Genomic DNA, 15066 nt, shown 5'->3' with positions numbered 1-15066 from the left:
ATGTAAAATACGTCCAATGCATACTTTGTTCCATTATTTCTACAACAAGAGTCAAAACTTTGCTTTTTTTTCTTTCCCTTTAAAACTCTGCACACAAACCATTTTATCGCTATAAAAAAATACCGTATTACGGGTCATCCCCATCTATGCCTGTAAGTTATTTTCTTCATTTTAATCACCCATCACGCAACTACAGACCCGGAGCAAGTCCTTTTCATATGTTAAAAGTACAGTGCTTGGAAAGGCAATTTTGTAATCAACCGAAGAGATGTCATTATGCAGTAATCATATGATTAGTAATTTTATAATTTACATATTTAACTGAGGGTGAAGATGTAGAAGAGACAAAAAAGGAAAACATTTTAATGCTCCTTCTTCCAAGTTCACACCTGGCTATTCATTTGCCATTCCTGTCTAATGGGTTCTCGTTCTATAAAAGTCCTTTTAATGATCTTATACATCAGTTTTATGACCTCTAAGAAACATACATCACAATTACACAAAATGTAAATTCACACACGTCCCAATTTACCAACTGTTGCTTCACCCTAAACTCCACTGGTGTCATAGCGTTCAAAATTTTCCAGAAAAATGGACTCAGAGCTGGGGGGCTAGAGCTTCTACCCAGTGGGACTGCTCACAGAGAAGCACAGAGCACTGGGCCAATGCTACCCAAAACCAGCTTCAGGTCTGAGAAGCACGACTGCAGGTCCAGTGCAGACTTGAGACTTTTCAAAGGTCCAAAAACATGTTGTACACACATCTCTATCCCAAGCCTCCTTTCTCGATTCAGAACTCCTGTCCCATCACAGTCACTCACACACACATCCAATCCCCTAACAGGCCCTGCCATGTGGACCAGCAGCAAAGTCAAATACAATCACCATGTTTCTTCATTTCAACATTAAAACCAGACTCACCCTTTTCCTTCAACTATGGCTTCTTTAAGATGAATATATGAAGCAGGAAATATACCCTTTGGGGGGGAAAAAAACAGTAATTTCATTACCAACTTGAATACCAACCGAAAATCAAAACCACCCCGACAAGGTGAGGGTATGGCTGGATCGCTCTTAATTCTGCAAGGCGTAGGGTAAGTCTCACAGACAACACAGTGGTGCCAACAGGAAGTATTAGCTCAACCTGCTAGCGTTTCACGGAGACTACAGATGTCTCAGAAGAAAACAGAAGCGATCCATGTGCCCGGAAAAAAGTGCACAGGACTGGCCTGTGTCTTCCCCACTGGATGCACCTCAGGCAGCTCCAAAGCCAAAGGATGCCTAAAAATAATCTGATGATGGTCTCTGACAGTTCCTTCTTTCCGGAAAAGCTAAAATGGCCATGGAAAGTTGATTTCCACCACTTATCATCACGTATGCATGGAGGACTATTTGCCTGACCCACAGATTCATATCAACCTCCCAAAAGAGGGGCCATGTGAGAAAATACAGGAAATGGGCAAATTTCGCCCAATCCACACAACTATCAGACACCGGTTTCACAGCTCTCGGCATCCCCCAGGGCAGCACGCGTGGGGGCTGGGGGCTTAGCAGCACAGTGTGCGAGGGAGAGTTTCTCAAGTGCAAGTTCAGTGTCGGGTGCGGACGGCAAAGTGCTAGAGGCTTTAATCAAGACTTGCTGTCCTGCTTCCTAAGCAAACAAAGAGCCCCCTCTCTGGAGTGAGGCAGAAACGAGGACCTGAAAGTGGGTAGTGGGGCAAGAGGCGCTGGGATCCGGGGCTGCCCAGCACAGCCGGAGGGCTTCCCGTGTGAGATTAGTGCGTGCAGTGGAAATCTACTCTGCGGCACTGGTGGTTTCCAGGCACCTGTTGTGTGAAAGGAGCTTCTGACCGCGTTTCCCTGGCATCTGGCCGCAAAGGATTTACACAGGAGGACCAGAAACCACAGCTACTAATCTGTCTGGAAGGAGCATGGACACCCCAGATTCACGCTCCTCCTGCATACACGGAAAGCTGAATTTCCCATAAAGAATTATCCCAGAGACAGGAGGGAGCGGTCAGGCAGAAGACAAACGGCTGAGCAAGGAAGCGGACTCAGGGGCCCCGAGGCTGGGAGCTCCACAGGGTCCCAGGTGTTCCGGACATGCCCAAATCCCAGGATGCCTCCAGGAGCACAGGTAATGTCAAGGTGTGCGCACAGGTGGAGAGGGAAGAGGATAAACAAGGCAGCCTCACCCGTGTCCACAAGCAAAGACAGCCCTCCCTCTCAGTCAACCTGCTCGCAGGCACCATGAAGCCACAGAAGGAGGAGTGGAAGGCAGAGAGGCGACACACGCAGAGGTATGAAATGAGCAACCACTCCAGCCGGGGTCATTCACACTAGCCCAGACAAACGCCATCTGTGTGAATACCTACACAAAGGATGGGTCCTGGGAGTTTGCGTGACTGGGGGCCAAGTGCCTTCTCTGCACTGCATGCAGGGGCCAACTAAGAAACCATAGTATCTTTAAAGGCTTTGCAAATGCCTGGTCTTCCAATGAGGATTTCAGAAGAAAAAAATGTGGCTCGAGCTGGGCCCTTCACAAATGACAGCTACAAAGGACAAACAGCTCCCACCTGTCCAGCAGGGCCCGGCTGTAGGGTTTCTGGGGGAAGCTGGGCAGGCAGGACCTGTGCTTCAGCCGCCGGACCTCGGAGGCCTTAAGTTACAGGCTCAGGACCACATGAGGAGTCCAGCCCAGTAAGGAGATCATGAGAGGCAGAGTTAAGAAACAGAAATAAAACGAACCCTCTGTCAAGCTATCGTCGATATTAAAGTGTGTGAGTTAACGTGGACAGAGCCTAATCACAGCTCAGAATGGACATTATTTCAAAATCACAGAATAAAACCGGAGAGCTGTAATTAGGTTTTGCGAAGCTAAGAACAGAAAAGCCACAACAGAACCGTGTCAGGGAGTGTCCGCCACAAGGATTGAGGCATAATTGCAGGTCCTGGCTTCAGAAGTTCAAAGAACCTCGCATGCAAAAGGCCCTGGAAAGCAGAGCCTTTCTTTTGCAAGCAAGTCAGGCAGTTTAAAATAGTTCTGCGCAAAGGGAAAACAAGCACGCAGGAACTTTGCAAATCTGTGGTCATCGAGGATAACTTAAGACTGAAAATCCTAAGTGGTATTTTTTTTCTGAAGTCATTATCCCCAGGGTCCTTCTCTCCCACCTCCCGACCTTAAATAGGATGTGACGTTCTACCAGGAAAAGAGGACTGTGCCTTTCGTGATGACAGGTCAGGACTGAGCCACAGCCCAGCAGTCCCACCACGGATGCAGAGCTGGTGTTTCTGTGCCCACATACTGTTCAAAAGAAAACAATTCAGGGTAGCCCACGTGTCAGCCCACACATTTGTTAAGTTCAGAGAAAGAGATATATACAGAAAACTCGAAGACACAAATGGGATAGGATTGATTTCCTCTCTCGGTGTGATGAATGAATGGAAATGCAGAGGTTTAGAAAAAAGGACTTACCTTCTTGGACTTTTTTCTTAAGGTATAACCTCTGTACCACCCTAAACAAATACAAAGTTGCAACAGTTAGAAGGAGCAGACACCCCAGGACCCTCATGATACCTTCCTGTTTTGGAGAATTCATCAGTTTGTCACCAGAATTCAATAATCCTAACACTGTGAAAATACACTAGAAGGTTCCAGAGAGTTGCATCTCAAATCGTCCTGGCTAGTGACCTTCCTGAACACCCCACCAGCCCATTCATCTCCGTCTGCTGCTGGCGGACTTAAAGCCGCCACCTTGAAGTTAGGCCACACCGTCCCAGGAAGAAACATCCTTTTGACCACTCACCCCAGAGAGGGCTACTTGGGTATCCATTTCCCTATCTGTCCCTCTAACTGACTTGAATCGGGGTCACTGCCAAATGCACATACCAGCATCCCCAGATCATCAGGAACTGCTCCAAGACAGAGGACCCATTGAGCGCTAACTTCCTCCCTCCTCAATCCGGAGACGCCATGCCCCAGAGCAGCCATAATCTCACAAAGTGTGTCTGTGGCAAAGCCTCAGCCCCCCACAGGAAGCGCCAGACCCAGGAACACGGGCCGACCTCGCCCTGGGGGTGCGACTAGACTCAAGTTCCCAGTTGCCTCCATGAGGGGAGGAAGCTGAAGACGGGCCCGCTACAACGGCTGGCATGAAGGAACTGCTATATGGAACAGGCCAAAGGATGGCAGAGCAGCTCTGACCACACCCCTGGCACCTCCCCTCGAGCCCACAAGCTGAGGGCAGAAACATCCTTGCAGGCGCCCTGGGGGTGCACAGCCGGTCACCAGCGTCCCAACATCCCCACGACAGCCAACGACCACTGTGGAGCTGTCCTCACCCCCAACGTTTTCAAGTCACTCTGGCCACCTTGCTCAGGGAAAGTGGATCCAAAGCTCAAATTCTAACTCTGCCCACAAGAGAAAAGACGTGGTCAGAGAATTACAGAAGCGCGCAGAGTGCAGGTTGGGTAAATTCCTGGAGAATAACCAAATATTAGACTCTCACATGGTATCAGAAAGTCAAAGCTCGGAAGCAAGCGATGTCTGAGTGAGCTCCAAATAGTGCCCCAAGGACAGCACCTTCTTAAACAGCAATCATGTTATCAACCAGAGGCGAGAACGGTCACAGACCAGAAAGGGATGGGGTGGAAATGAGCAAAGTCCTCAAGGGATTACTAACAGATGCTCCTCAAGCATTCAGAACAGGAGATGGACATTCCCAGGATCCCTGCAAAGGATTTGCTAAGACTGAGTGGTGACCGCAGGGCTCTCTTGACAAAGGGGCCCGGCAGATGGACCGGGGGCACTGCAGACTCGAGTGTCTGGAGCTCAGTTGCACGTGTGGAGGATTATCTCCGTAGAGCTGCACTGTCTGCTTCACTGGCTCCATGCACCCGGCCCAGAATCCGTGCCCATCCAGGGCAGCGTTCCCAGGCAGTTAAAGGGAGAAAGAGGGGAGGTCTAGGCAGTCACCGGCTTACATCTAGAGCCAAATAAAGGCCGTATTTATTCAGTTCTAAGGACGGTCTTCCATGCTGTCATTACAACCTTCCCACGTCTTCATTATTAACATGCCCCTTCGTTCCTGAAACTGACAAGGGATCAGTGTCCTAGAACATAAAAGGAAATACTGCCCGATGACAAGCCAGGACGATTTGAGATGCAACCACGTGAAAAAGAGCCATACTTACCAACAGTGTATAGAAGGAGCCCAAGGACTTACCCACATATGAAGAGATTGCTCAAACTTAAAGATAATCAGATACAATTTAACTGAACAAACTTCAGTGGTTAAAAACTGTAATGCCCCAGGATATAGGCAGCCCCAGGTGCTGGGGAGGACAGGAGCCTGCAGCAACTGAATGGGAGCAGCCATCCCTGCTTATCCCAAGTATCCGTCCCCCCAGCCTGCAACCAGCATCTGCCCCCACAGTATCTGTCCCCGCATCCTGGGAACGCATCCCTGGGAAAGACGTGTGCACATCTTCCTGTGCACAGGGGACGGCTGCAGGATCCCATGGCCGTGTGATGTGAGGGTTAGGGTTAGCACATGGAGGAGAGCGGAGTGCCCGGAACTGGGAGGGCTGTCAGTAAAACACGGGGAGTGTGCACACAGCAGTGGGAACCGTGAACTAAACATACACTAAAAATAAACAGAAGTGCCTCTTAGAGGACAGCACTGAATAAAACAGTAAGAAACAGAACGAGAGCAAGAGCTACACCCACGTTCATATACATGAAAACTACATGCACGCCAAACACTACCAGAACACAGGCAAACACAAAAATCCACTTCAGACACAGTAAAAGGGTTTTCAATGGGAAGAGGGAGAAGAAAGGGGTGAGCCATGGGGATAAAAGATAGGGAGTCTTGTCTTTTTTTTTTTTTTAATGTTATAATAATAGATGGAGTTTCTTTTTTAACTGCCTTCCTAGGAAAAATGAAAACCTACTGCTTCCCTCCCCAAGATCATCTGCATACGTTACTTCTTCCAGCTCATACACTCATGCCGGAGACTGCACTAGACAGAGCAAAATACAGAAAGAGGTAAGACTTCATTTCTGCCCTCCATGAGCTCACAAATGGGAAGACCCCCTAAGACAAGCAGGGGCCCAGCCATGTTACAGGACAGACTTTAGCATGAAGGAGAGAGGAATCCCTGCACAGGTTTCTTGCAGGGGAGGGAGGGGCTGTAAGGGAATGCAGGCCTGGATGCTCTTAGGGGAAGGAGCAAGACAGGGTGAGGCTAGGGGCAGGAGGGTCCATGGTCTGTAGCAGCAACGGGCTGATTAACTCCTCCCAGGCAGGGCTCATGAGTAGTCTCCATGGAGTCAACCAACCTAAGAGACAGGCAGGTATGAGCAAGACACAGCCCTGAAACTCAGCGAGCACACAGTCCAGCACAGGAAAAAAGCAACCAGCCAAGTCAGCGAGTCCCATACAGTGTCCACAGCAGAAAAACAGGGAGGAACACACATACACACTTAAGTCCTGGGACAGTGCCACGAGGGAACAGGATCAGGCAGAGCAAAGGAGGTGCGGGGCAGGCAGGAAGGAGTGCCTGCCCAGACAGGTGTGCTTAGCTTTAGTCTTCCAGGAGGGCTCACTGTTAGCCAGATGGAGGAGGGAGGGGTCACGACGGAGGAGGCAGAGCAGCAGGTGTCCTCACTGTGCCCTGTGAAACCATCAGCAGCAAGGCCAAGACACGCATGAGGAAGAAGCTGGAGTTTCCTTCAGGATGGACAGGTGAAGACCACATCACCAGGGTCCTGGGATCAGCCCAGTTTACAAGGAGCTGCCTGAAGATGGACAGGACATTCCCTTCTGTCAGGAGGACAGTGGCCTATGCTCTGAATGGCAAGAGAGCCAAATTCCAGAAGCGACCAGTCATGTCCTGATGGACAGCATCCACACACACAACGGGCCTTCTGGAGAAAGAACCAGCAGGTGCTCTCTGTGGAACACGCTGCAGGCACCGCAGGTGCACTCAGTCCCGCGGCTGGAGGCTCCGGGAGCAGCATGTCCAGCACTCTCAGAAGACAGTACCCACAGCCACATCAGTTTTCCGCAGGCCAAGACCAGGTGGCCGGTCACCTGCGACAAGGTACGAAGGATGCTCGCTGAGTGGAGGCTGGGCTGGGGAGCTCCCAGGTCTAAGAAATGAGAACCTCACCACTGTGACTGCCTTTTCCCATCTGTCACAGGTTCACCTCAAACTAGACAGGGAAGTCCTCACTCTACCTGTGAATGTGACCTTATTTGGAAATAAGGTCGTCTCCACAGACAATCAGGTTAAAATGAGTTAGTTACAGTGGGCCAGAAAGCAAAATGACTGGTGTCCTTGTATAAAGGGGAAGCAACCAGAGACACACACAGGAAGGCTGCCACACGAAGACAAAGGCAGAAACCAGAGTGCCCCATCTACAACCCAAACACCACCAATGACTATTGGCAAACACCAGAAGGAACGGCTTCTCCCCCATAACCCAGCTGACACCTTGATCTCATATCACAGCTCCCAGAAGTGGGAGACAACACACCCCTGCCAGTTAAGCCACCCAGCGCCGTCCTTTGTTATAAACCATGGTCCTTAGTTGCAAAGGCCCCAGGAAACCTCACCCTGTCTCACGTGACCTTCAGTTGACATATGCTGACAGTACAAGAGGGAAGTAAGGTATATTTTGGAAGAAAATACATTATTACCCTCTAAAAACTGGAATACATTCAGTTCCAGTGTAGTGGTTTAATCAAAAGAATGATTCCCTAATCTTTGCACCCTGCCTGCTCCATGACGTCCAGTGTCCAGCGCCCAGAGGGCAGCATGGAAAGGAGCAGGCAGCAGGCCCTGCACGTCCTCAGCCCCTCGACAATCGCCCTATAAACATGGGATCTTGGCTCGCCTCTCCTGTGGCTGAGTCTGGACACTGCTTAAAACTGGGGATATGCCCTCAATGACCTCTCCAAGCTCCTTCTACCCCCACAGCGACCTGTACCCTGCTTTTCCTGTGTCCTCTGCTCCAGGCCTTCACAAGCCTGAGAGAGAGAGAAATTAACCATAACTTAAAGGTAAATTGTTTCTTTGAACTTTACTATAAAGAGCCATCATCTAGAATTTATATTCTCTGCAGAAAGCCAAGTAATATCCTGAAAAGGATCACAAAGAAAAAGAAAATTAAATTTGACAACAGAAATACATTTTCTTAGAGGAATTGTAGGAGGGGAGAGGAGGAAAGAAAAAAAATGCCAAACACGAGTATGATCTGTGAAACTAAAATAGAACAAAAGGAAAGAGCAGAAAAACAATTATTCCATTCTTATTTCATGAATAAAGACACCAAGTTTCCCAAAGTCAAAACTGCTTCCCCAAAAGCATTTCTCTGATCAGATTCTGATTAAAACCAAAATGATAGTTGTCAAGGAAAAGGAATTTGTTTTGTGTTAAAGGGTCTTTATAAAGACTGGAATATTTTAATCAGAATCTTGAAGACTGACTAGCCCTGAAACAAAATGCTCACTGAAGAAGACTTAACCATCATGCTGGCTACCCAATTTGTTTTTAAGTCAAACGTACAGACAGCAAGGATTGCTGGTGATAAGATCCCACTGTTTAAAGAGAACGCTCTTCTTGGGAAGCAGAGAACAAGAGGTGGCAGTCCCCACATACCCAGGCTGACCGGAAATTGCTATCTATTCAGGAATGACGTCATCACCCAGTGTTTATTAACCAGGATTTCCACTTCAACAGAGCAGGGGCAAACATAAAGAAGATGTAAGAGCTTTTTTCCCTTCAGATCAGTAAAGTGTCTGAGATGAGAGGTTTGATCCTTAACCTCTGCTTAATTTCTCCGTGTCTCCTCTCAAACACTGGCAGAATATACTGAGAGCAGATAAGGCAATCCAACTGTCAGCTACAAAAATTGAAAACAAGCAGAAGGCACCCATCACAACTACTCATTCACTTAAGGACAGGGTCTGTTCTCACAGAGCTACAGCTGCTTCCAGGCATACGCCACTAATGCTGATTTTTTTTTTTCCCAGTGGGAAGATTTTAGGGTTAAAGAGGCAAAGGGACCGGAATTCTAAGTCCTCGTACACCACAAGGGAAATACGGGACAGAGCCATGGGTGTCTGATAGGTTCCTGCTTGCCCGTGGTTCTGGGAGGGGCCCTGGGGCAAGCTGCAGCCCACCCAGTGCCCAGAGGCTCACATCCACTTCACTCTTATGCAAATTACACAGCCTGAGCCTGAGGGCCAGTTCGCAGATCTCTGTGGGTTCACTGTGGGCCCGCTGCAGTCTCCTCTCCAACCCCCAGCTCCTACGGGAAGGATTGAGCTAAACCCACTCTGAAAGCAATTCTTCTATTGAAACGATCCATTTTAATCAGTTCTTTTCATTCATCTGCTATATGGGAGTCACCCCTTCAAGCAGGAAGTAAAGCCACCAACGCTAATTACACAATTCTACAAAGTTTCCAAATCCGAGGAGTCTCAGAAAGCAAGCCCATCACGGCTTCCCTTCTGTGCCGCAATAACCACAGAATAAAAGGAAGGGGGGGTCGCTCCAGTGATACCCAAAACACTAAATATAAAAACCAATTGTGTGGGGCATCTGGGTGGCTCAGTGGGTTAAGAGGCTGCTTTTACCTCAGGTCATGACCTTGAGGTCCTGGGATCGAGTCCCATGTTGGGCTCCCTGCTCAGGGAGGAGTCTACTTCTCCCTCTCCTTCTGCCCTCCCCGCCTTGTGCTCTCTGTCTCTCTCTCTCTAATTAATAACTAAAATCTTTAAAAAGAAACCCGACTGTATGAAAATCCAAGGACACTGAGAAACTACTATTATGATAGTATTTTCTGGATTTCTAATCTATTGGATAATGTCTGTTTCACTGGCCCACATCCTACAGCTGGGTCAAATAAAAAGTTTTAGTTCCTTTCCTAACAAATCTAAGTGAAAACATAGGAAGTCTCACCACTCACATCAAACACATCAAAACGATGACTTGAACATGGAAATATCTTAAATGTACTTTTTTTTTTTTTCATAGTTTTTCAAGCGGTCAGTTATTCACAGTCAAGATTCACATACATTTGCAACAAAGGAACCAATGTGTTCTGTTGCTTTTAATGAAAATAGCGATTTCTACAGAAAACTGTAGAGGCGAGAAACTGGAATTTTTAGTTCTAATTTCATGTTAATCAACTATTATTTAAATAATGAGAAGCCTCCCGGCTGCCCTCACTGGAAAAGGCATCCACCGCCCGCAGGAAGACAGATCAGATGGACATATTCTGAAACACTGAGAAGGTGACCTAACTGCCCAAAACAGTAAGGGAAAGACACCAGCAGTATACGCACCTTCATATGTTTCCAAGATGTGCACAGTGTCTCCTATTTGTAAAGAAAGTTCATCCGCTCCCCTGGCATCGTAGTTATAAAATGCTGTGAAGGAGAGAAAAAGAGGTAAGGAGACATGAGTAGAGGTAAAGTGACTTTGCTGGCTTGTTTCTACCTGTTTTTAACGGTGGACTAGAGGCAGTGTCTGCCTGGATCAGCCCCTCTGATATCCACAAAGGTAGCCTTCTCTTTCAAGAGACAAATACAAAGCGTCGTCGACTAGAAGAAACTCGGAACACCATACGAAGGTGACTTCATCTTTTTAGTGTAGTCCTGAAGAGCACTAGTGACCAACGCTGTGTGGGGTTGGCACAAAAGTAAACACGCAGACCAAGAACATAAACCGGAAATAAACCCACGCTTACATGGTCAGCACAGATGCCGTGACGTCCCGCGTTTTAACCATCTTAAGTGTCCAATGTGGGGGCAGCGACATTCAGAATGTTGGGAAACCATCACTGTGATCACCTTCCACACTATTTTCAACCTCTAAACAGCAACTCGGTACCCACAGACCAGTTACCCCCATTCCCTCCCTGCAGCCCCTGGAGACTTTGAGTCCACCTTCCGTCCCTATAGACGGGACTGCTCTACTTGCCTCACAGAAGCACACCAAACAATACTACACTTTTCCTGCCTGGTTTCTTCAACATGATGCTTTAAGGTGCTGCCCCATGTATCAGAACTTTATTCCTTTTTACGGCTGAATAATGTTTATAATAGGAAGAAAACTGATACTGTTCACAGTTTAATTATCACTTCATATATTGCCTTTTATTTCCATTAATAGATTTTTTAAATTAAATAATTACTTTCTATGAATCAATTATATATGGGCTGAATATTTTTTTTAATTTGAAAAGATATACATACCCCTATGTTTACTGCAGCATTATTTATAATAGGCAAGTTATGGGACCAGCCCAAGTGTCCATCAACAGATGAGTAGACAAAAATCTGATATATATACACTATGGACCACCACCCAACCGTAAAAAAGAATGAGATACTGGTGGGCTGAATGTCTTTGGAAACCAATCTAATTTTTAAAATTATCATATAACCAAAAAAAATAAAATAAATTAAAAAATAAAATCAAAATAATCATATAATTAAAGCTGATATTAAGCCAAAAAGCTACATTATAGTCAAATGGCAAAAATATGTCCAACATTAAGAAATTCTTAAAACTAGCATACTCAACATATCTCTGAAATCCCTAATGTGTGTTCTGACATAAAACAGTTCCTACTCCTTTCAGATAAGCACCTAAAACACTCATACCATTAAATGCGAAGCACACTCTTGTTCACGCGTGATGAGATGAAAGTAACAGTCACAGTGGGAAAAGGGCATTAGAATGTGTTTAATATGCAAAAAACACTGCTGGCACCTGGGTGGCTCAGTCGGTTAAGCGGATGCCTTCAGCTCAGGGTCCTGGGTTCAAACCCCACACTGGGCTCCCTGCTCAGCGGGGAGCCTGCTTCTCCCTCTCCCTCTGCCTGTCACACCCCCTGCTTATACTCTCTCTCTCTGTCAAATAAGTCAATAAAATCTTTTTTAAAAATGGATTAAGAATCTATATGTGAGACTTGAAACCATAAAACTCCTAGACAGGAGCATAGGCAGCCATTTCTCTAACATCAAACTTGTTTCTAGATATGTCTCCTCAGGGATGAGAAATAGAAGCAAAAATGAACTACTGGGACTGTAGCAAAAACAGACACAGACCAAAAAAAAAAAAAAAAAGAAACACCTTTTGGGGCACCTGGGTGGCTCAGTGGGTTAAGCCTCTGCCTTTGGCTCAGGTCATGCTCTCGAGCCCCACATCAGGCTCTCTGCTCAGCAGGGAGCCTGCTTCTCCCTTTCCCCCTGCCTGCCTCTCTGCCTACTTGTGATCTCTCTCTCTCTCCCTCTCTCTGTCAAATAAATAAATAAACCTTAAAAAAAAAAAAAAACACCTTTTGTACAAGGAAAGAAATCATCAATGAAACAAAAAGACAAATACTGAACAGGAGAAAATATTTGCAAATGATATCCTCTGGAAAGAGGATCGTATCCGAAACATACAACACACTTCTACAACTCAACACCAAAAAAAAATCCAATTAGGGACGCCTGGGTGGCTCAGTTGGTTGAGCAGCTGCCTTCAGCTCAGGTCATGATCCCAGCGTCATGGGATCGAGTCCCACATCGGGCTCCTTGCCCCGCAGGGAACCTGCTTCTCCCTCTGCCTCTGCCTGCCACTCTCTCTGCCTGTGCTTACTCTTGCTTGCTCTCTCTCTGACAAAGAAATAAATAACATCTTTAAAAAAAAAAAAAAAAAAATCCAATTAAAAAGTGGGCAGACGACTTGAATAGATATTTTTTTCCAAAGAGGACACACAGATGGCCAACAGACAGATGAAAAGATGCTGAACATCACTCATCATCAGGGAAATGCAAAACAGAACCACAATAAAACATCCCCTTCCACCAGTCGGAATGGCTAGAATCAAAAAGACAAGACGTAACACGTGCCGGCGAGGATGTAGAGACAAGGGAACCTTGTACACTCTTGGTGGCAATGTAAATTGCATCCACTGTGGAAAACAGTATGGAGGGTCCTCGAAAACTTTAAAGTATAAACATCATAAGATTCAGCAATTCCACTACTGGGTAGAAAATGAAAATACTAATTCAAAAGAATATATGCACTCCTGTGTTCACTGCAGCTACAAGAGCCATGATACGGAAGCAGCGCAAGTGTCCGTCAGCAGATGAATGGCTAGAGGCGGGCTCTACGGACACCATGGAGAGGAAGATCTTGCCATGGGCAACAACACGGATGGACCTAGAGGGCACCATTATGCTAAGTGAAATAAGTCAGACAAAGACAAATACCCTAAGATTCCACTTCTATGTGGAATCTAAAAAAACAAATGAACAAAGAAACGAACTAAAAAACTGACAAAAACAGAACAAAGCGGTGGTTGCCAGAGAGGAGCTGAATGTGGGACGGTTGAAACAGGTGTAATTAGGAGGTACAAACTTCCAATCACTACAAAAGAAATGAAGAGAAGAGAAAAGAAGACAGAAATACAGTGCTACAGTGATAATCCTCCTTCCCAAAGGATCCTACTTGAAAACATAGCAGACTAAATGTAAAACTCATGGTCCATTTCTCATCCATCCATCCCGAACGCTCTGCCAGACCAGGCTAGTCACAAAGGGTCCTTCACTGTGTCCTTCTCTAAAATTCTCCTGGATCGTAGCGTGTGCAAACTCCTCGAGCAAGTATGGTGGGTCCTCCACCACCCGACCACCTCACCTCGCCTTCTCCAACCACACACAGTATGGGCTCCAGGAAGGCCCCAGTCCCTGCTTCTCCCTGAACAGCAGAAGCCAGCCTATCCCATACCTGTGTGGACCAACCAACCCTCCCCTCCATCCACAGGGTCTTCCCAACAGCTGCACCTCTTCAAAAAGCCAACCCCTCCTCCAACCCATCTCCAAACATCCCCACCACAGCATACCGCCTGCTGTCCACTCCATACCTGAGCTACCGTGGCTGGGAAGGTGCTGTAGGCCCAGGCAGCCTCCCTGGTTTTCATGTCCATGGTCCCTGCGGCCAAACAAAATACGCAGGGTCCCACCTCTAGCCCTGAGGATCCAAGGGACCTCCAGCAAATGACGTGTCTTTTCCACATTCAGCTTTCCCCACAAAATAAGGCTCTTGATATTTACACCTTGTAGGACCACGTGTGCATTCTGTGTCTCGAAGACAATCACACCACTGACGGATCTGGGGATTTGAACACTGGGTGTCCTACACTGAACATTTAGTAAATGATAAAGCCTCTTACTGTGGTTGGGAGTATTTTGGTTTCACTGCAATAAAGATGTCCATCCCTACCAGAATCCTTTCTTAAAAACCAAAGCGAGCAAACAAACACATGTTCACAAAAATCCTAAAACATCAAAAACCATCTACAAGCAGAAAATTCCATTTTCATAGTTATTTTTCCTCTATTTCCACCAAAATTCATAAAATTTCAATGTCCTCAAACTGACATAAATGGTTATTAGTAGTTATTAAGTTTATTTAGCATTTTATGGTAGTGTTTAACAAGAAATAACTGCATTAGGCAAAGGAAGCCCGGAGCATATGCCAGCCTTGCCTGGTTCAGCATAACCATATTCCTAAGCCTTTAGGAGCCATAAATGCGTTTCTCACAGTTCTTAACAGCATCCTGCCAGCATGCCTATTCTGTTAGAGACATGCAAAAAATAAACACATCAAAAATAATAAAATAAAATGAACACTCCACTATAAACACATTCAGGCCCATACGAATCTGTAAGGCACACATGCAAAAATCTTTAAGTACCGGCCCCCTCCCACGGAAGGAGGCAGACAAAAGCAGTTGTGGGAAACGGAACTTCAAATTTAGCTATGAATAAGCCCTAAAGACCCCTGACTTTACAGATGAAGGGGGAAAGAGCCTCTGAGGGTTCAGGCCTGTGGTCCCAAGACTAGGCAGAGGGAGCACCACCACAGTGGCTGTCTAGCCCCTGGCCCTCTGTTGATAATATCACAGCCTAAACAATCCCCTATTTAAAGGCAAACTGTAAGATTCAATTGTATAAGATTATTGGCCAAAGGAATGGGAGGGAAGGGGAAGTGTGAA

General features: G+C 46.5%; 1 protein-coding gene across 2 annotated transcripts in view; it reads right to left on the bottom strand.

Moving 5' to 3' along the window:
- Window positions 1-15066, bottom strand: part of DOCK1 (dedicator of cytokinesis 1) — a 491527-nt gene that overhangs the window by 426161 nt on the left and 50300 nt on the right. For both annotated transcript variants that reach the window (XM_032314015.1, XM_032314016.1), the window contains exons 2-4: window positions 10358-10441; window positions 3475-3515; window positions 921-976 (exon numbers count right to left, since the gene is read on the bottom strand). In XM_032314015.1, coding sequence (XP_032169906.1) covers window positions 921-976; window positions 3475-3515; window positions 10358-10441 — 181 coding nt within the window. The remainder of the gene's footprint in view (window positions 1-920; window positions 977-3474; window positions 3516-10357; window positions 10442-15066) is intronic.

This window comes from Mustela erminea, chromosome 14 (genome assembly GCF_009829155.1).
Source record: "Mustela erminea isolate mMusErm1 chromosome 14, mMusErm1.Pri, whole genome shotgun sequence".
NCBI classification, from domain to species: Eukaryota; Metazoa; Chordata; class Mammalia; order Carnivora; family Mustelidae; genus Mustela; species Mustela erminea.
This window is presented reverse-complemented; position numbering and strand designations above follow the sequence as displayed.